The 22,890-nt window shown below is 37.5% G+C and overlaps 1 protein-coding gene across 2 annotated transcripts in view; it reads left to right on the top strand.

Annotated features, from left to right (window-relative positions):
- GALNT2 (polypeptide N-acetylgalactosaminyltransferase 2) overlaps positions 1-20,993 on the top strand; it is a 99,192-nt gene extending 78,199 nt beyond the window's left edge. For both annotated transcript variants that reach the window (XM_030499789.1, XM_030499790.1), the window contains exons 9-16: positions 1,656-1,743; positions 2,292-2,395; positions 7,169-7,295; positions 11,291-11,383; positions 11,589-11,672; positions 13,582-13,708; positions 16,733-16,852; positions 18,076-20,993. In XM_030499789.1, coding sequence (XP_030355649.1) covers positions 1,656-1,743; positions 2,292-2,395; positions 7,169-7,295; positions 11,291-11,383; positions 11,589-11,672; positions 13,582-13,708; positions 16,733-16,852; positions 18,076-18,231 — 899 coding nt within the window. In that variant the 3' untranslated portion in view covers positions 18,232-20,993. The remainder of the gene's footprint in view (positions 1-1,655; positions 1,744-2,291; positions 2,396-7,168; positions 7,296-11,290; positions 11,384-11,588; positions 11,673-13,581; positions 13,709-16,732; positions 16,853-18,075) is intronic.
- Positions 20,994-22,890: the final 1,897 nt, after the last annotated feature.

Raw genomic sequence — 22,890 nt, 5'->3', positions numbered from 1 at the left:
CATTGAATGCAGATTTTTCCCAGAGTCAGTGAAAATGGAGACGGAAAACTAGTTTTTTTATGGGTAGACAATTCATACACTTGTTCAGCGTTTGTAAGAGTGTAGTGTTCCAAAAGAGACCCCTTGTGTTCACTAGAGTATATGTAACTCTATCTCTACCACTTCTGCTGGAGAACAGTAGGGGTTTTTAAGTTCTCTCAGATGCAAGTAATTTTGCTGGGCATGTGTGATGAAATGCGACTTTTTAACTGCAGGGAAATATTGGAGCTCATTTCACTTTTCATGCTGGAGGCTTTGCAGTACTATAGATTGTAGTAATTTTACAGTTTTGCTACTCGGAGTTTTGGAGTAGTTAGATGGTGTTTCATTTTTACAGTGCAGCAGTTCATAAAATACTCAAACATGGAGAGAAGGAGTTGGCATACATTCTGTAAAGACTGTTCAGGATAATTTCTGTATTCTATGTGTGTGAGATAATATCTTGTGAGTTAAAATGAAAACTGTTTAGTTTTCAACTCTCCGCATCAATCATTACCACATGCTTACGGATGCAGACAGACAGTTTGTAGGACTGTATTTGTTGTCTGTTTACCTTAGCTTTTCCCCCATTTCCCTACAAAGTAATTGCTGTATCTTTATGCTAGAGAAAGAAAACTATTGACATCTGTGCACCAGAAATCTGGAAATCATTCATTACATGACCTCATAGGATCTAAATGTGTTTGGCAGCAGGCAGTCTGTATAAGGCTGATCTGCCTCTCCCAGGTGTACTGTGAGAGGGCTATGGACCTTGCATAGTTTTTAAACAAGTGTTCATGCTTATAGGCATAACCGAGCTCAAAAACCATTATGAAACTGTTTCCTATAGGAAGTTTGTCTTATACCAGCCATGTATCACTGCCTAAAGGAGGTAATTCAAATGGCTGTCAGGTAGAAAGCTGCTGTAGGTGACCTATTGGTCTTGTCTATTCTAGTAATCTTTATGTGCTTCTGTGCTTAAGTCGCGAAAAGACCAGACCAACTGTTGCTATGTGTGCACACATATATGTACATACGTAAGGGAAGTAAGATTTTTGTCCTCTAGTGCTTGCCTCAGGTTTAAAAAATGATGCACATGGAAGCATACAGTGGGAAAGCAGGAAGTTAAATGAATGTTAACAAGAGAAGTGGGACGTAACCTGTTGTGACCTTCATGATAGAGAGCTCCTGCTGATAGAGGACTACCAAGGGTAGTGCAAAAAGCCTGTAAATATAAATATTTAATAAGAGTTGAAATGCAATTGTACAGTAAAGAATGTTGGGAACATTTGTAGTGGTTGGAAGATCTTGATTTATTTGATGTAAGGGTAATGAGACGTATATACGGCTTTTGCTTTGTCACTTGTTGACCGGGTTTCTTACTTTGTGTAATATATGGTGACAAGAGAAAGCAACGTTATTTTGTGTTTGAGATTACTTTTTTTTTTATTGTCTTATCAACTTCTTTACCTTTCATCTGTACTCTTACTTGTTTGTTTTCTACCCAGAAGTTGGTACAAGTTTAAATTTTTCATTTAAATTACAGTTCCCAGTGTTTTCAGTCAACATTATGTTATTACAAGTTGAATGATGACCACAGTCTTTTTAACATCCTACTCTAATATTTTCTTTTGAAGGCTTTGATTGGAACCTGGTGTTCAAATGGGATTACATGACACCAGAGCAAAGAAGAGCACGGCAAGGAAATCCAGTTGCTCCCATAAAGTATGTCCGTACCACCACTACTTCTTCTAACAGCTTGTAGCTTTCCGCTAAAAAAAGTTAGAAATCATGTTCTCTGAGTCTGAAAGTGGATCTTTTACTATAGCTTCTCTAATACTGAAATTTCATTCATATTTATGTAATGTTATGAGACTCTCAGAAATAAAATTATATTTAAAAAAACACTTTAAAGCACACTGATAGACAATTTACCCTTAAAAAGTAGAACTCACTTTGTTTAAAGTTGGTATGTCTTGAGGGCTAAAAATAGAGCATCAGTTTTAGTGTTTTCTTGCTGGCACAAATTGCCACCCTTTACACAAGGAACTTGAGTCAAATGGAGATTCAGAAACTGCCTCAGAAGGTGGTCATAGCACTTCATATGCCATAGAAGTGTGTGCAGACAACATCTGAAGTGTTAGATGCACAATTAGATTTGAAAGCATTACAGCTTCTTTTCAAGGATGTATTAACCTTGAGATGCAAATAATAGTTACCTCCCAGTTCATAGTTCTGTATTTCTTTTTTTTTTTTTTTTCTTGTCTTTTAAGGACACCCATGATAGCTGGTGGGTTGTTTGTGATGGACAAATCCTATTTTGAAGAACTAGGGAAGTATGACATGATGATGGATGTTTGGGGTGGAGAAAACTTGGGTATGTATATTATTTACTTTGGGATCAGTCTTGAAAGTAGGTTTTGTCATTGCCTTTATTGTCATTGCCTTTATTGTCAGAGAGTTATGGTCTTGCTGATTTTGTGCAAGGAGGGTTAAAACCAGAGTTAAAACTTCACATGCATTATTGGCAAAATCTAAAAAGTTCATTTCAATGGAGAAAAATTAAAACGAGGTAGGAATTATGTGCTAAATATGAAAGAATAAAAGTATTTGTTCATTAAGCAGTAATATTTTTACTTTTATTTTTTTGTAATGGACTTCTTGTAATGGCTGGTAAAAAGAATTACTGGATGTAGATGGACAATTGCTTTCAAAACTGCCATCTTGTTTTAATGTCATATCCTCATCTAAAGTTCTGAATTAAAATAGAGTTATGTTTAAATGCTGGCCATCTAAGGCATGTTTTAAGATGTCGCTGAAATTTAATTGTGAAAAGTAGAACACAGGAGTTCGTAAGTTTAATGTTGTTACATACACCTTAAGAAAACAATTAAAACTTACCTGACTGAAGACTAATTTATTTCTTAATAATACCATACTGCCTGGCATCTAAACTCAGTGAGTTTTTTAATATTGTACACCTGCTTTAGCCCTATGAGATAATTATGGTTGAGAAGGCATTTTTGCTCTAATTCCTTATTTTCTGATGTGTCAGTGAGTTGGGTTTAGGGAAGAGGGGAGGAGTGGCTGCGAGAACTTGTGCTTTAGCCATTTCTTCTTTGACCTTGTGGTTAGACCTGTCTTTAGTAGCAGTTGTTTGTTTTTATTTTCTACATTACAGTATTAAACAAAGTTTTCCTCCAGTTAAGACTGGTATATTTGTATTAAGATGAAAAAGATTTGGGAGGAACAGAAGTCTACAACTTCTCAAGACTTCTAGTCTGTCATTAATTCAGTTTTCTAGGGTAGAAATGCATCTCAGACATTCAAAGTAGTGTGTTTTAGAATCAGGCGTAAGTATAGAAATTTTTCTACTGCACGTGCTAGCTGCAAAATCCTAAAATACCTTTAAGTCATAAAAACTCATATGAGTATTTTGAGTTGCTGAAATATGCATATGCATTGAGCATATGCTTGGCCTACCAGGAAATGTCTGCTGTAGACAGCACACTAAGTATGGAGACATGGTAACCGAATGCTTAACACTCCCCTAAGGAACTTCAAGGCTGGAATTGGCATCCTTGCGGTCCAGTCTCTGACCTTTCTATGCAATACCCAAAGAAACCTGTGACGTGTTTTGAACAATTACTTTCTGTGTTTCTTTTTCTCACTGTTTTGGCTGTATATTGCTAAATTGTATTAATATGAATATGATAATTTTTCATTTTTTAAATGTCCTGGAAAGTCATTGGATAAACTTACTACAGCACTACTCGAGTTCACTCTTTTGCCACTAGAGCACTTAAATATTTGATTAGCTGCAAGCATGTATTTGAGTGGCTTTTTCTCTGGAAATTTAGCAGCTGCTTTTATGCTTTGATAATTGAGGCCTTGATAGCAGGAAAGGGCACAAGCAGCAGCTCCCCGCTCAAGGTGAGAAGACTACATGCCAAAAGCCGTTACTGCTGCTCCTGCTGCATTCTGTTCCCCCTCCTCCATGGTAAAGAGGAGATGGAGACTTTGGGGTGCCTTTTCTCTGCTCCTTGAAAAGGCAAAGTCAGTCAGTACAGCAGACAGCTAATGATTTCTTCATAGCTGCCAGACTAACTGATGACAAGTAAAAATCACATGGCATATGATTTAATTGGCAATAAATGACACATGCAGCAGATACCAGAAATCTGTGATGTGCAGTTTAAAATTCAACATACACACTCATCAGGCCTCTTTACTCTCAAGCATATCTCTGTATCAGCAACTTCATGTTACGTGAAGATAACCTGCTAGGTGGACTTGCAAAATAATTCTATATGTTATTTTTATGCTTTATAAAACTTAGCATTTTTCGTTCAAGCATGTGCAGAGCAGCTGTTCGATGAGATTTTGTTCACGTTAGTATAGTGTCAACTTTACAAATTTCAAGATGGACCTGTAGTGTTTTGTCTAAATTAGCTAGGAGAGAGCTTTTGCCACGAAGACCCAGTGCATTTTCAGATTGTTGCTAAATGTGACTGATAACACGTGTTTGCTGTACAAAACATGGATCAAAGTTTGTTCAGTCTGGTCTTGAATTCATAGACTCTAATTCTCAGACTCTTTACAGTGCTTTTTGATAAGCATAGGAGGATTGGAGTACATTGGAGAACTGGGTGGACCATTAGAAAGTTTGGGTCTAATTTGAAAACTTAGGCTTTTCTTAATAATTTTGCTTAAATCAGGAAGCGAGTAAGACACTCCCTGTCTTGTGTATCAATGACACACTACAATGAAATGAGCAGCCTGTTACTGAGAGGTCTCACACTATCTCATGTGATTGAAGAATGTTTGACATGCTGTTTATGCCTTTTAATGAAAAACTGGGTCCACCGAAATTGTTACAATAGTAACACCTCTCCCACTGTTTGAGTATGGCAAAAAACATGTCTTAAGGGAGTTTGTGGGTTCTCTTGAAGTTTCAGTTCCTCTGCATTACTACTCTTTAAAAAAACATGCAGGCTTTTAGAAGCCATGTTGGTGCAAGTAAGAATTAATTTGCTTCTCTCTATTTAGTATTCCTTTGCTGTCTTTCCCATAGAACTATTTTTCATCATTTTCAGTTTTATTTTGGGGATTTTTCAGAATCTAAGGTGTGAAAAGTATACATGTAGGTTGATATTTCTGGGAATTTATGGAGGGAGAATTAATCAAATTAATGTACACAGTAGAAGCGGTTATGCATAATGAAAAGTTGACAAAAGATATTTCTGAATTACTTCTAAAACAAAAATACTTTTTCAATGCCTACATATATTCAATAGATGACAGTGACTTTTTGGATTAAACCTTTAAATGAATATTTTTTTACAAAGAGCAAGCTCTAGGCATGCTGCATTGACCTTTATTTTTAACCAGAATCTCACTTTACCTTATTTCAGAGGTGTGTGTTTCCTAATACTTAAAAAAATCCAGTGGATTTCGAGCAGTTAATCTGCACTTGCTTTTCTAATGCAAACCCCTTTGTCTTTGATCAGATCTCTCTGTCATCTTTCACTAAGCTGTCCTTGCCGAGTGCAGCATCCCCTCAGATTGGGCTATAACAACTGTGTGAACTTTCTAGCAAAACTTCATAAATAATACTTCAAAGTGGAACAAGAAAACTGTTACACCTCTGCTTTCACAATTTGAGCAGTATGGGACAAAATGAACTAGGTACAGGGAAGCCTGAAGTCATCTATATATGTGTAATTTATTCTGGTAGAAACATAGCATTGCTTTTGTTACTAACATGTTCTAAGCCCAAAATAAGAGATGTAAAACTGAAGTCAGTACTGTGAAAAATGTACAGAGACAATGTCATGTTCAGGTGTTTTAAAAATTACTTTTGCCTATTGTCCCATGTTAATTCAACTGGAAAATCAAGACCATAAATTACTGGCAAAGACAATATTGTCATGAATATTTTTGGAGGGTGAGCTGGACTATGTTGACTGCCTGGGATTCATGAATATGCCTAATTGGCCCTGAAGCAGCAGAATTTATCACTGAAGTAAAACAAATAGGAAATGATCCTGGTAAAAGCAAAGACCATTCAGAAGAAAGGCAGTTAACTTGCACCATCAACAGTTGAAATCACAGCACCTTTTTTTTTTTTTGTGTGTGTGTGTGTTTTTTGTTTGTTTTGTTTGTTTACTTGTGGGGGTTTTTTTGTTGGGGGTTTTTTTTTGGGGGGGGAAGGGGTTGTGTTTTTTCATTATTGTTTTTTTTTTAAATGATTATTCCTTTTATCTGGTCAGACAGTCAATAAGACAGGCTCACTAACCTTTGGGTGGTTTTGGTGTTTGGGTTGGTTTTTTTTCTGAATTTAATTTTTGAAGTAATGCTATTTTTATGACGTGTATGTGGGAAGAAGGCTTCTGAGGGAAGGAATGGCACTTAGTGTAACTCATGAAAGGTAGACATGACTTTAGAGCTGCATTATTTGTATATTTATCCATTTTTAAGCTGTGAAAACATAATAAATTACTATGAACAGGCTTGAAATGAAGGGTAGCACTCAGTGTAGACCTTGTCCTCACTAGCTGGAATAACTCACTGGATTGGCTTAGAAGTGTACTGTCCATAATCTTCAGTTTACAGAAGCTGCATCTTTATTTGCTGTCTTCAAATCAAGATTGATTTGATAGAACTCCTTCCATGGATGGTGTTTGTGAGTGTATAGTTATCTGCTATAATAAGTTCGCAGCTCTAATCTATTGATGGGTTTATCATGCCTTGATTTTGTCCACTGTGTTATTCCATCTTTAGCTGAAAATTTTTATTATAAGCTAGATCATAAATTTATCTGTCAAGTGTATCTACTGTTGCTTACCCTTTAGATAAAGCATAGTAATAGTACATATAGACATAACTTACTCTGGCAAATTGCAGCATGGTTTTTGAATTTGGGGAACGCTGGTAACCTCAGCTTTTGCCTCCCAGTTAATAGGATTATTTCTCCTGAGCTTGGAGAATACTGAATGCTCAGATATGCCTTTGTTTATTATAGAATTTCTCAGAAAACTATCTTACTGATTTTCTCAGCCATAATCACTAAAAGCCTTCTCTGTAAATAGTATACTGCAAAATTACAGTATTTGGTGATGTTGGTCTTTCATTCATGTTTTTATTTCAGAGATCTCATTCAGAGTTTGGCAGTGTGGTGGGAGCCTAGAAATCATCCCTTGCAGCAGAGTGGGTCACGTATTCCGCAAACAGCATCCTTACACATTTCCTGGTGGGAGTGGTACTGTGTTTGCAAGGTAACTGTTAAAAGTCTTCAGCTAAATAGCAATGTTTTGGATTTCTTCAGATGATCAGCAGGTGGCAGTAATTTCATTTTAAGGATCTTTTCTTTATAAATATTTGCATATTATCTAGCATGGAAAAATACTAATTTAAAAAAATTACTTTGAGGCAACTACACAGAGAGAAGAACAAGAGAGTTAAAAAAGGGAAACTTCTAATAGAGCCTGAAAATCTAGAAAAGAAGGAAATGCTTAGCTTGGCGTTCTATCAATCTTGAGAAATTTGTGTTTATTTGGTTTTAAAGAAGACTTTATTTTCACAACCGTCTTATAAATCTTCATTTTATAGAAACAGTTTCATCATTCACTAAGAGCCAGAATACACTAAGTTATGAATAGGCTTTGCTTGCTTTTTGTTAATACATGATCAGTATGTGATATGCAGATGATTATGTAGACTCGTTATGGCATTTGTGTCAGTCTGTTGGCAACTTCATTGTATATCATATTTGCCTTTCTTGTGCTATTTTTATAGACCTAAGAAACTGCAGTATTAAGAGTTTAGGTTGATATGCTTGTTAATTTTGCTATTGATAGAATATACAGTGGAAGCTGAAATACTGAGCTACTTCCTCAGTTTTGACTCTACAGAATGAGTATAGCAATTCTGATTCATGTTCATAGTGTTTTCTAAGTAATGTGCATGAAGGTATTGTGTCAGTGTATGGTGGACATCCTGACCAAGGCTGTATCAGTTGTAGACAAGAATCACTATAGGCTTTGGTTTAAAGAATGGGACTTGTTGCTCAGGGGGCCAAAGAAGTACAAGTCTCACCTAAAGATTCTGTGTGTTAAGATCTGGAACTAAAATTGTTCACTTATCCTTGAAGGGATATGGAGCCCAGACTCTATTTAACATGAAGCAACACAAAACACAGATGTATTTAAATTCATAAGAATTTAAAAGCTGCTGATATATTTAGATTCATGTTTCACCTTAGATTGAGGAATCTCTTCACAGTGTAATTCTTCTCTTCCATGCTGATTATCCTGCCAAGATGACTCTAATGAATGTAACAGTCTGCTAAAATAAAGTCACTGCCCTATTCTTCCAGTAGTTACAGTGGGGATTATTAGCTGGTCCCTTATTCTTTAAGATCTGTATTTTATGCTACAGTGAAAAATGAATAATAGTACTTACGGGAAAACAAAAGCTAGCAATGAAATATCCTCTCTTAATACATCTCTATTCCAGTGTTTATAGTGTTTATCAGGAGGGTAGAAAGATCTGCCAAGTAAACTGTATTACGCAGGCTTAGGATGCAATTCACTTAGTTTCATGGTAGGTTTTAAAATCATGATGTCATAGCAATATGTTACAAAAATAAGTAAATAAATTGTCCCATTTTCCCATTCCTCTGCAGTTTTTCCGTCTGGGCTGTTGCCAAGATGCTGTTTTTCTTGTGGTATAACTAGGTACTTAAATATATCTCAGCTGAAAAATAGGGTAAAAGTGTGTCTGTGTGCATGCAAGGGTACAGCAGGCATCAGGAATGCATCTTATTAGCAAGAGTTAAAGATGCTGCATTCATACTGGTATTAAAGCCTTTGGATATTGTTGCAAAATCAAATCTTCATTGTGATTTGATCACTCAAATGTCCTGACAATTGCTATGATAGGGGTTTTTAAAGTCACATTGTGTTTTAGCTGTTTGTGTTCAAAATGACTTTGAAAAGAGATCTTATGTATACTTGAATGGTGAGGCTAGCTGAAGCCTGCAAACTAGTGTCTTGGGTACTTAAATCCCTTTCCAGATCTACCTGTCTCTGCAGGCGGTTTATTACCTGTGTTCTCAGCTGTCCAGCTGTTTTGAATTCTGAAATGCCATTAAAATTATTTGTTTCATTGGAACTATTTTTTAATTGACCTAGAAAGTTGCATATTACTTAAATGCAGGGTTGACAAGTTGTGGTATATTTGAAGACTTTCTCCTCTGTCAGCTTTTTTGGGTGTCAAACCAAGGTAACAGAATGCCTTAAAATCAGTTTTAGCAATGACAGAATGAGAAACCTAAGGTAATGGGATATCCCTGTAATACAGGTATTATCAGATATGTGTAGGGCCATGGTGCCAAGAAACTTGGTGCATGGACTCTGTGCTGGTCTTGCAGCTGGGACTTTTTAGCTTATACTATCATCTGTCCCTTGACTGTATGCAGTTTCTTCTGGAGTGGGTAAGCATCCTGTTTTTAGCTGACTAGTCAGTAAGTGCTGCCTTATGTGCTGCCTTAGCCAAAACAAATGGGTGACTCTGGATGAGAGAGTGGGAGCTCTGTTTCATGAGAGGGGAGACCACACCACACAGCCAGGATGTGGGCAGATACAGCCTATGTCTGGCAGGATTTGTTAGACCGGTATGCACTGCCTTAATATACCACTTCAGGAGAGCAGATAAACCTTGCAGTCACCAGTCTGCTCCATGCAAAGCTACCTCTGATAGCTCAGTGCTAGGTTTCATTAACATTAAGCGCTGAGTGTACCCTACACTGTGTTCCTCAGTACCCTGCCTTCTTTGGGTCTTACTACTTTAGGCAGTTCTCAGCATCTACACAGTTACTGTTTTCCTGTTGTACTAAGCTCGAACTGTTCATCCCTGAGTATGGGGAAGCATGATGCAGACACACATTCTGACCTTGAAAGTGCCTTTGGGGTCATTAAACCCTGGCAAACTGAATAGTTCCTCTCGTACTGCAAAGTCTGGCCCATGGACAAGCAACATGGGCAGGTGTTGAGTGGTTAGCTGACACTCATGCAGGCCTGAGAGACTGCAAGTGAAAGCAAAATGAAATAACTCTCTAATCTGGATTGAATGGGATTTTGCTTACAAAAAAATGAAAGGAATTTTTCATGGAAAAATCAGCCCTCAAACAAAAGATGTTTGTGGTCTGTCTTGTGACTCTTTTCTTCCCTACATCCTTCCTTCTCAGTGACCTGCAAGAACAACTCAATTTATCCTCACTATTTTTTGTCTTTTGAATTGGAAAACCATATTAAAGAAGTTATTGGCTGACTGAGTTTACTGCAGTTGCTTTAGATTAACTTACTGCCAAATGTAAAATAAGCTTCAGAGCACTGCAGTTGCAAGTGAAATAAGGCTTAATTTTCTAAGCATAAAAATGTGAACAATAGAAGTAAATGAGTTTTACATGGAAGCCATGGAAAGGAAAAAGGCATTACCCTCTTGCAGTCCAAAAGGAGATTTAAACAGATCGATCACATAAATCTAGGAATTTTAGAGATGTGTTTGATTGGAAATAAAGCATTTGGGTTAGTGTTTCTCACATTTACTGCAATAATTACTCTCTTGAATTTTAAAGCATTAAAAATATTTTGTAATTACTGGTTCTCCTCTGTTACCTCAGCTACAGCAGACTTGCTTGGTTCATATCCTTAAATGTCATGACAGCTTACGTCTTTCCAGAACTTTGAGTGCTCTGCTGGTAGGATTAGGATAAAGACCGAACATGTCTTGCCTATATTAGCATATCTATTTTCAGAAGTATAAAAAGCATTATTAAATATTGCCAGTTATTGAGATTTCTGTTTCCAAGTAGGTTGCTTGTCCAGGTGAACACTCACTGAATTTGGCTTCTGTCAAGTTACTCTTACAAAAAGAAAAAAACAAAACCCCACAAACCAAATAACAACCTAACGACTTCCATGAAGTTTGCAAAAAGAACTCCAGGATGTTTATTAAATTCTGGATGAAAACCTGAAACAGCGATGAGTGTGGAAAAGACATAAATTTTATTCTAAATGCATTGGTTTCAGTTATGTTACTGTCTGATAGTTTTCTATTACTTTGGTCTTCAATAGGGAATCTTCTGCGTGGCTTGAGGCCGCTGACTATGTAGTACTGGGAAAGATTAAAATCAGCTCAAGGACAAATGATGCGGTTTGATTGCAGCTAGAGAAAATATAACCTATGTGTTTCATATGGTTGTCCCTAGAAATACACGCAGGGCAGCAGAAGTCTGGATGGATGAGTACAAAAATTTCTATTACGCAGCAGTGCCTTCAGCCAGGAATGTACCTTATGGCAAGTAAGTCACAAGTGCTTCTTTGCCGTATTCATTTATTCTTTATGAGACAGCACATTCTGAGGTGAATGCAGTGGTGGCTCTTGTGTTATCTCTTTAAGATACAGTTCTACAGTTCTACTGTTCTTGAATTTTCTGTGTATTCCTTAACATATATGATGACAGCAGCCTGACTTTAAAAACTGCTCCTTTTTTCAACCCCCTCTAGTATTCAAAGCCGAATGGAACTCAGAAAGAGACTTAGCTGCAAACCCTTCAAGTGGTATCTTGAAAATGTTTATCCTGAGTTACGGTGAGTTTTGGCTGAATTGGAGGTAGTATAGAGTTCTCTCTCTCTTTTTTTTCTTTTTTTTTTTTTTTTTTTTTTATTTCTTCCCTTCCCCAGATATCATTTGTTCCTCTTTCTCCTTCCTTGAATGTGAAGCATGTTTTTAAATATTTGTGAAAGCAATGCCTTATGTGGGCTTATTTGCTTTTGGGGTTTATTTAGTTCTGTTTCTAAAGAGCCATTTTTCCCTAGTAAGCTGCTTTTTCTACTTACTGCAACTGCAGCTGCAATAGCAGGTATTTTAGAGAACAGTGTCCAAAGGACTTCATTTATCTGGGCCTGAAGTTAGTCTCCTACACAAGCCGCTTGCTCAAAAGTACACTGTTCTGTATCCTGTTGTCGTCCCTTTAAAGCTTTAGTCTTTGCCTAAGCCCATGCCTGGTTGAGTGAAGACACTGAATCTCAGTACAGTACAAGTAATGGGAGTCAGCAGACAAGAAGGCCTTGTATGTTTAGCAGACAAGGGTAGCTGCCAAAGACTCTAAAAAGGTCAATCATTTTCTCCTTCTGTCTCTTGTTCTTTGTTACTGGATAATCACTAACTTGCAGGGGGGATTGGGGAAGGAAGGGGTAAATGAGGGTTAACACTGCTAACAGTTTTTGTAACATGAATGCATCCTAGCTAATGAAAAATCCTTGAAGAGAAACACTTTTTGAAAAGATAAAAAGAGGTTTGTTCAATAACCATTTAATAAGCCAGATCTGAGACTATAAACTAGTTTGTCTGCTGTCAACCTAATATTGCTAGCGTAATGGTAAAATACTGTGTGTGGCTTATAAGAATGCTTGTTGTTTGGGTTTTGTTTTTTTTTTCCTGGGGGCATTTCATGTCGGTAGAGTCAGGTAACTACTAGAGGCATACAGGCTTGGAATGCAAGAGCACCAGCTGTTACAGTCCTAGTGAAACATGTACAGAACCACATACACTAAAGAGTCTCGTAAACCAGGATGATGCTGAAGAAGTTATTCTTTATTGTCTCTTAAAAGTGCCAAAGGATATTTATTTTTGTTTTATTTGTCAGAAAAAATACATTTTGCAAGCTCTCCTGGAAAATGTGCTACCATAAGCATTATTTAAGTATAATGTCATCTTACTCTATGTCATCTCTCATGTGCTCGTTCTGGTGGGTTGAATTATTATACTTGTTTTATAGTCTGAAGTTTTAAAAGGAGCTAGTACTCCCTTGCTTTACTGTTTGACATGAACTCACGGACTCTACCTCATAGCTGTACTTTGTTAAACAGGTTTGCCTGTGTATTTCCATACTATGAGTTTCATGTGCAATCATTAGAAAATAGAAATCAGCAAAATATTGGTGGGTTTTGATTTTGTTTCGTTTTAAATTTCTAACCCCTTTTCCAATGCTTCGGTAAAAACAGTCTGGAGGAAAAATGTAGAATGTCATATTTCTGCCACAACCTAGCTTGGCTGAAAAAAACAAGAGAGCTTGATGACCTTAACTGATAGCATTCAGCTTGAGTGATCTTAAATGATCATGTTAAATAATTTTAATTTGCTTTTTGTGCTGAGTTTGTGTGTTCATAGAATTGTAGAATGGTTTGGGGTGGAAAGGACCTTAAGATCGTCTAGTTCCAACCCTCCCTCCCCCTGCCATCATGGGCAGGGACACCTTCCACTCCTCATTCTCTGGTGCAGGTCTTTTTGTATTCTGTCCTAAGCTTTCAAGTTTACTCATGTTCAATCAGTTCATGACTAGATAATTGCCTTCCCTCCTCAGAAGATGATTGGGATTTTCAGATAGTAGTCATCATGCATCTTGAACCTGTTATCTTAAAATACTCCAAGTAAAGACAAGGAGTTAAAAAAAATGAAAGAAACAGAATTAAGCAGGTATTTCTGGTTTTATTTTAGGGTACCTGATCATCAAGATATAGCTTTTGGGGCTTTGCAGCAGGGTACCAATTGCCTTGACACTTTGGGCCATTTTGCAGATGGTGTCGTTGGAGTTTATGAATGTCATAATGCCGGGGGAAACCAGGTCTGTATGCCATTATTTATTTTTTTCCACAGTATGTGATGTTTTTATTAAAAAAATAAAGTGAAACTTGTTCAGCTGGTTCTGCATACTGGTGATAGGAAGATGAGCCTGGATCAGTAGATCAGTTATTATAACAGATTGGCTAAATAACTTCTCTCTCAAGTATAATTTTATATATTCAGGATTAGAATCTGAGTCCAGAGATTCATTCGGTGTGCATCAAGATTATCCTCTTCCTTTGTCTTTATTAATATTTGCTTTTACACTAGAGGCCAGTTATTTCTTTCCCAGGAGTTTTATAGTTGTATGGAAAGCTTTTTTTCAATAAATTGTGTTTGATTTGGGGGGTGGGGGTGGGATGGGATTTTTACTTAAGGAAAGATTTGGGTTGTATTAAGCATATGGCCTAAGGTCAGAAAAATAAAAGAATGCTTTACTGTGATACCCTACTAGTCATTTCTAATTTGCAGTAGCAGGCTATAAAAAAAAAATCTGTCTTAAATCCCCATTTGACTCTTCTAGAAAACAGAGTTGTCTAAATGTCATATCCAATTTACTCACAGTAAAGGGAGTGTTTCAGAAAATCCTGTCTAATCCTACTCTTAAACTAATCCCAAATGTGTCAAATCTGTAAATGAGAGCGTTAATTATTTTAAAGAATCTTATTTATGCAGTTGTGACTTTGTTACTGTTCATGAGATATATATATGTATGTGCTCACTATTTTGTGTGTTGCTTTGTCACTAAATTCTTTTCAGAATCAACCTGACTATAAATCAAATGTAAAATTAATGCTTCAAGTACGTCCATTAAAATAGAAGGCTGACCACTTACAAATTTGCTGTTGAACAAGTATCAGAATTTTGCTCACTCTGATTTAAATTGGAAGGGGAAAATCCTAAAATCAGATGAAGCCTCAAATAAAGAACTTATTTCCTGGAAGATAAATCATGTTGATTCAAATGCATTGCCATCATAGAATCATAGAATAGTTAGGTTTGGAAAGGACCTTAAGATTATATACCTGAAGTATGCCTCTTTTCCCTATCATTAAAGAAAATACATTTGGAGAGGCTTTTTCTGCTGCCTTTATGAAATTACATGCATCTTCTCAGAACACCGCAGTGGTTTTTAGGAGAAAGGGTGGACATGTCAGAATTGCTTTGGTGTAGAAACCTTGAAAGTTTCTGATGATGTTATGTATTCTCTATAGATACACAAAGTTAGCTTCCTCTTTCAAACTCACTTCCCCTGAATCTCACCCGATCTTCTGTATGGTTTCTTCTGTGAAGCTGACCTTGACAAAGCAATATACATTTGCTTTGAACAGGTTCCTCTGCAGAGACATTCAGGCAGATTAAGGGCAGACCAGGTTAAAACGAGGTTTTATGTCCGAGCAGAATTCATATTGAATTGGAGGGAATGTTCTTGCAGCCTTTTGATGGAAGGGTAAAGATGAATAAAGCAGTATCTTCAAGACTTTAACTGTCCCTGACTGCAGGGTTCTCAGAGTTTTACCACTTCCCTGGTAGTATTTTCAACTGTTGCTATTCAGTATAAGTCTTATAAAGGGGCCTGCTGTTTCAGAAGCATCTGTAATTCCTGGTAAGCTCTGAAAATAACTTGCTTAATTCTTTAAGTTGTTAAAAGTGGCTATTGATGATTCTTGTTGACATCTTACAAACTGGACAGAACTGAGAAGCCAAGTAATTTTGCTGTCATCTGGGATTAACATATTGAGAGTGAAAAGTTTTCTGCTTAAGGGTTTGGGAGACAAAGGGATACAGAGTTTTCCTGACTTTGCTTTGTTTTGCATAGCTGTAATTATTCTAGTACTTCCATACAATGATACCTGTGCAATGGTGATTACTTGTAATCATGTGGGTTAGAAGTTCTGACTGTTTCCCGAGTATCTGTTCTCAAAAGAATTTGTTATTAAATTTGCTGGTTAGGGTATCAGAAAATAAGTTAAAAAATGACATGGGATTAGTCAATTTATTTCTGAAACACTGATTGCTTGCAGAATAACATTTAAATATAGCCAGGCTTGGCCCTGTGTATCTAGGGTTTTGTATTCTGCAACTCTGAATCATCTTTAGTTTTTTGGAGAAAAGCTGATTGTGCCATTTTAAGTAGTGACGAGCGTGATTTGGGTAATTAGCATGGCTTTAGTTGATAGATCAGCTTATTTCCTCCAAAGGATAATGACACAAATGAAGACCAGTCTGGATCCTGGAGACCAAACTTTGAGGAGAAAGACGTGGAGAGAGTCTGAACACCAGCACAAGAGCAGGCTCTGTGTAGAAGGATGCTGTGATCAAACAAGCTGGGCAGCAGTACATACAGAACAGCTTTTCTTAGCTCTCAATTTGAGTTGCATATTTAAATGTATGTAGAGGAAATTCTATTGTATGTCAAGCCTTTATAACAGTCTCCCTTTACCCTTGAGTTTGGCACTCTTGTATGTTGCTTTCTGGTGGTCTCTATCATATTAAGAACTACTGTTTCCTCACTGTGCTACCCATTATGCATAGTTTAGTGTGTGGGAAGGGTGGCCAGTGATGCTGCAGACCAAGCTTTTAGCGTTTTTATATATTTTTATATATATATAAAATTATATATTTTTTAACATATATATATAAATCTCTCGTACATGGAAGATATGGGGAGGGTGTAATACATGGACAGGGAGAGAGGAATAATACAGCTGGAAAAATACTTGGACAAATATTTTAAGCCTGAGGACCTGTGTGACTGCTCGCTATACTTGTGCGAAACCAGCAGAGGGAGCAAAGAGCCAGCCCTGAGCTGACTTGGGGACACCGAAGCAATGAATGTTATTGTGTCTGAAAAGGAACTTTTTTCCTCTCCTGCTCTATGAGAAGCAATGAACTGTTCTAATATTCATACTTATCTATTAACAAGATTTTAACTTGTGGTATGTATGCAGAGATAGCATGTGTGCCTTGTGCATGTGTTAGTATACGTAATTTTGTATGCTTCTTTTTTTCTTCCTTTTTCTAGGAATGGGCCTTAACAAAGGACAAGTCGGTGAAGCATATGGATTTGTGCCTTACTGTCGTGGACAGAGCACCTGGTTCACTAATAAAACTTCAGGGCTGTAGGGAAAATGACAGCAGACAGGTTAGTATGTTGTGAATGCACTCTGCAAACAGTGGGGAAGGCAAGGGCTGTGAATGAGATGCAAGAACATGCACCGGTCATCATATCTTCTGTTGGTTCTATTCTTCACTCTGTCTTGCTATTGTTTGTGTGTGTAAAGTTAGGATGTGACATCTGGGCAGAGCAGCAGGAATAAGCTTGTGTACTGAGCTTTTCACAGGCCAGTGCAATCTTTTATGTACATAAGGAGGTTTTATCCAAAGAGTGGCTTTTGTAAAGGTTTCACCCAACAGCACTGATGTGTAAGAGTCTTCAACTGCCACATCTGATTCTGAAATAGAATATGTATTCCACAGTGTATTCTTGAAAGGTCTTATTCAGTCAAGTTAGAAGATTATGTAGTATGTGTCTCAGAAGACTGTGGTTTGTCTGTCTTCTTTTCAGATGTGACCTATTTATAACAGCACTAGACTTCAGTTCATTTTCATTAGTGCAGTATTCTAACTTCATCTATTTCCTATGCCTGAGGAAGATCACATTTGCAGAGTCATACCATCTTTTTGATCTAGTCATATAACAATTCATCTCTTTCTGCTAAGTCATCAGTTCTGATCATCTGCCAGCTTTCTTGTGTATCTCCAGTTCTGCAGACAGATAACAAAAATGCTATTCCTTGCTGAAGGAAGAATATTCTTGCCACCTTCCAGAAAAGGAAACTAAGGAAGCAAGATTTTTTTTTTTATAAGGTTTAAAGGCACAATGCTAGAAATACAAAAGAAAGCACTTTTTTTTTTTTTTTTAATCATCCTGTATTTGGGATTTACTCCATCCTTGGCATCACCTTGAGCAAAGAGCTTCTAACAGCACAGATTGACTGGTTGCCTTCTATATAATTGAAAGGTGCCTGACAGATTTCTGTAAAGTTGTCTTCAGTGATTGTGCTTCTTGCTTCTCTATGTTCAGGTTTGTAGTGTTAGGTGGATGGGTTTTGTGACTTATTTTTTTCTTCAGACCGAAGGTTTCACACAAGTAACACAATTTTGTGTATTTTGTATCTATTGCAGTATGTTAGCTGAATGCTCTTATTCAAGGATCATGTAAACTGTGTACTATTATTGAAGTTTTCATGGCTTTCCAAAGCACAAGCCAGGGAAGTTTATGAAGACTTCAAAGGACAGGATGTAGAACTCTTCCTTTTCCTGCTTTTCTAGCTCAATAACTGGGTTATTTTTTTCCTCTTTCAGAAATGGGAACAAATTGAAAGCAACTCTAAACTGAGGCACGTTGGCAGCAACCTCTGTCTAGACAGCCGAAATGCCAAAAATGGTGGTCTCACCGTTGAGATCTGCAGTCCTTCTTTGTCACAACAGTGGAAATTCACACTCAATCTGCAGCAGTAGAAAGACTTACAAGCAAAATGCTGTTTCAATTCAGAGACTTTGGGCAAAGTTTTGATTGAATTACTGATGTATTTCTTAAAACTTTCCACAGAACTTATATACCTCAGTATTCCACCTTTATCTGAAAGTAGGAGAGTGCTGAAGCAGACAGCAGGAATCCAGGGGACTTGGAGCACTGCAAAACTGTCGCTGAACATGACTGCAGCACAATTCCTTCTTGGTGTGAAGACTTCAACGGTTCCTTTCCGTCTTCAGTTACACACTTGCACAGCAGATAATTAACTCTAGGAACAACTGATGTATGATAAAAAAGGATCTGAAGAAACACCTGTGGGGAACAGGGTGTGGGAGGGAGGGTGGGAAAAATTGCTAGGAGAAGGTCATTTGAAAACTCCATTTGCATAGAAATCATGGTTTGTCGTTTCCAGAAACAGAAGTGTCATTTTGAAGGCTTTTTTTTCTCCTGTGTGTACTTGGTAATTTGAATATGAACTTTTCTATGATGGACTCTAAATATAAATATATAAAAGTATATATATTGTCAGCTCCCAACGGTTTATATCAGTTTTCATCATCCTATAATTATCAACAAAGTGATTGACGTATGTATAAACAGAAATTGGATTGGAATGCTAGGAGAGTGAAAGTTTATGAAGGTGCGGATTTTGTGCTGCTGAGTATGATGTCCGTGCTAACACTGGATGCTTTTGCTTTGCAAACTGGATCTACTTCTTAACACTTTGCCCTCACTGGAGATCATGAAACTCAGGAGGAGAAAGAAAATAGCAGAATAAGCCAATGCATCTGCACAGATGATTGCTCTGATTGCTTATTCCAACTTGGAAGTTCATTACATGTGCTCTTGATAACCTTAAACTTGTACTTGATATTTGTGTTAATAATTTCTGTAGTACTTTGTCTTTAAAATACTTCTTCCTTTGTTACAAAACTATATAAACGGTGCAGATCTTCCGTGCAGCCATGTGGGTTCAGCACAGTTTTGTTCTGGCCCTAATGAGAAAAATTAGTCTTAGACTCCCCTTTTGAGTTGTAGAAATAAGATGCAATAGTAATGTCACTGTCGACAGCACAAGATCTGAATTTTAACTTGCAAGGATGAGCAGCTATGTAATATCTCTGAATTGCACTTGCTTAATTTATAGACCTACTACTGGGGAATTTTCTTCCGTTTTGTTTCTTTAAATGGAGCTTTTGAATGGATTCAGGCTCGGCTCTGGGAATCAGCCTGGATACCAGCAGATCCTATGTGTTTTAACCATAGAACCCGTGCATTTTGCAGCTTCAGTCCAGCTGATGTCATTTTTATATTAAAATAATACTGTCAAAGTTAACCCCAACTTTGACCTGTCCTTTCTTATGTTTGCATAGACTATATACTTTTTTATTGAACGCAAATGCTTCAATGAGCTTTTAAAATGAAAATGAAAGGTAAATAAGTACTAATAAGTGAGACAGCAGTGACAAAAATTAGGGTAGACGTGCAGTGCCAGGAAGTGGTTTTGATGAGATGATGGATCTTGGAAAAATGTAAGGGTTGGTCACAGGGAGATGAAACCCACCTGCTGTACTGTAGTATGCCGGTACAGTTACCCTCTGTCTCTGTTCCTGGAAGTAGAGCAGTTCCTGATTTTTATTTTATTTTTATTTTTTATCTCCAGTTTCCTTTGGCTGTATCTCTACAACAGGCGTAGAGGTGGTATTCTGCTGGGCAAAATGGCTTTAACTGTGCCAGCCAATGTGCCCATTCGCGTGTCTGAATTTATGACTTGCAAGTACCGCATATCTTTTCAATGGGGCACTAAATCCAGTTTCTCCCATCCATCATCTGACTTCTTTTATGAATAACTAATACTTCCCCCCCCCCCCCCTTCACAATCCACTGGCTTCAGAACTTGCCTGTTTTAGAGGCCATGCAGTGGATAAACTATTTTTCAGCTTTTAGTCTACCTATCTGTAGCATCTTAACCTAGCTGAGAACTTGAAGAACATGATTCATAAACATTGCAGTAGATTTCTTCATATTATGGAAAAAAAAATGCTGAAATACAGCCTCAGCAGCGAGTCAGTTGTTTGAGGTTTTGAAAAATGAAATTTAAAAGAAGAAAAAACCCCAACCACTCAATTTCTACCATGGAAGTATTTCCATTTGCAACTTTGATCGCAGTAAGAGTAGTACTAACTGAAATCAGCAGTCGCATCTCTCAATATTGACCTGCCTCTTACCTCTGAATCAGAAGTGCTAGTAAAAAATTCATGTTCCACCTCTTAAGTCTTTCATGTCAACCGTTAGTAGGTTGACTATATAAAGTAGGAATATTTTCACTAATTCCCCATGGATGCTGTGCATAGGGGTTTTAATATAGGACCTGTATGTTGTTTTTCTTTGGGAGAATGGAAAAGAAGCGGTATCCTTTTGTTATGTTTACATGACAGTGTGCCAAAGTTACTTACTGTGATTTTAGAGGGGTTTAATGTTGGAGAAATTCACCCATTTGAAAGATAAATGAAAAGCCCTTGAAGCAAATTGCAATGGAGTCTCCTGAGAACTTTTCTTACCGTCTTCAGAGCAAGAATGGTGATACTGTTTGTTTTGCAGATTTTCAAAACATAGTTTGGAAATGGTTTTTTCAGTTGGTTTGAAAAGTCTGCTGTACAGAGCTTGTACTTTGTTCATTTTATAGATGGAAACCATCCTTGAAAAATTGTTTAACTTAAATAAAGAAGAATGCTTTATAGATAAATGTGTGGTGGTTAATATAAGTGAGTAAAACCCAGAAGTATGCCTGGAGCTTGTAGATTGAAGTAGTTTTCAAATGCTTCAGTTCACTTTGTTGCTTCAATAAGTTCCTGTTCTAAAGGTGTGTATTTCTGGGTGTATATTTGCATTTATGAAAAGCATATTTCTATTTTCATAGAATCACAGAATGGTTTGGGTTGGAAGGGACCTTAAAGATCATCTAGTTCCAACCCGCCTGCCGTGGGCAGGGACACCTTCCACTAGAGCAGGTTGCTCCAAGCCCCTGTGTCCAACCTGGCCTTGAACACTGGCAGGGATGGGGCAGCTGCAACTTCTCTGGGCACCCTGTGCCAGTGTCTCACCACTCTCATGGTGAAGAATACATCTATTAGAATATTAGAATATCTATTAGAATATTAGAATAGCTCCTTCTGCTGCCCCATTAGGCCTGATATTCTCAAGACTTGGACTGTCCCTGCCAGACCTCACTGGCCAAGCCTGGCAGGGCCTCCTGCAGCCTGCAGGATGATGGCAGCAGCTACAGTTCTTACAGTTGATGGGGATGCCTGTCCACATCTGCTTGTGTGGTCTTTCTGCTCTCTGTTTGTGCAGGGTAGTAGTTCAGATGTCTGTGGTGCACTTGAAGCTAGATCTGAAATACTCAAAACTGCCCCCCCCCCCCCAAAAAAAAAACAAACCAGCCCCCTCCTCTTTTTCTTCTTTCCTTTTTACTTAAGAAAGGTGTTTTGTGAGACAAACACTGCACAGGTCTAGTTCAGAGAGCTTGCAAATGAACTTGCACTGACATGGTTGCGGAGGAAGCAAATCCTCTGTGGTAGGTGATGGACAGCTGAGAAAGTTTGAGATTCTCCTATTGCTATAAGAGGGCATGGTGCACCATTACGGCATCACCTTGGTTAGCAGAAGTGAGCGGCAAGCCAAACAATGTTCTCTGGGAGGGTAAATGGAAGCAGAAGAACAAATAAGTAAAAAATCTAATCTGTGATGTTTTGTCCAGCTTCAGAGATGCCTCAGGTCAGTCCTTGGGATACATCCTTCCTTCCCGCTTTGTGGCATGCAGGACTAGGATCTTTGCAGCTGGTCTAAGAAACTTACCCATAACCTGCAGAAGCGGTTATAGGAAAGATTTAAACACTTTTTGAGGAAGTTGAAGATTTTTACCTATCAGGCTGTAGGTGCAAACTTACTGTCCCCATGTGCCAGAAGTCAGTGATGCTATGGCACCTTTCAAAAAGTCTAAACTAAATCAAGCAAATAGCTCTTTAATATTTATGGCTGGCAAAAATAGAAAGGCCCTATCAAACTGCAGTAAACTGAAGAAACAACTTTTTGCAGGTTATATCTTGAGAACTCAAATGAGGATTCTCCCTCTGAAATGCCCTTTGACACCTGTGAGCTGACAGGTAATACTAAAAGATAATTACAACAAGCTTTTGGCAGTAGAAGCTTTTAATCTAATCCAGTGCTGACTGTAGCAGTCTGTCTCTTATGTCTCTGCCTAGAGTCTTATACATTTTCTGTACATGCAATTCTCAGTAAACTTCTTAATATAAGTATCAGGACTGAATGAACTGTCCAGCAAATTTTGCATTGCTACTGACCAGAACTCCCTTGTTTCCTTCACTTTATATTCATGTATATATATGAAAAAAAAAAAAAAAAAGTTTCTCATTCAGTATAATTCATTTGCTGGAATTTCAGGTCATACTTTTTAGCCAGTTTCGATTCATGGGTTTACTCTGCTTGCCTTGGACTGCATAAACCCAGGTATATTTATACCTCTTTTATAAGGGAACACTTAATGTTTCCTGTTTGTGGATTAACAAAAATGTATTTTAAATCCTTAATTTTCCAGAAGATACCTGCATGCATTTGGAAAG

This window comes from Strigops habroptila, chromosome 10 (assembly GCF_004027225.2).
Source record: "Strigops habroptila isolate Jane chromosome 10, bStrHab1.2.pri, whole genome shotgun sequence".
In the NCBI taxonomy this organism is placed as follows: Eukaryota; Metazoa; Chordata; class Aves; order Psittaciformes; family Psittacidae; genus Strigops; species Strigops habroptila.
This window is presented reverse-complemented; position numbering and strand designations above follow the sequence as displayed.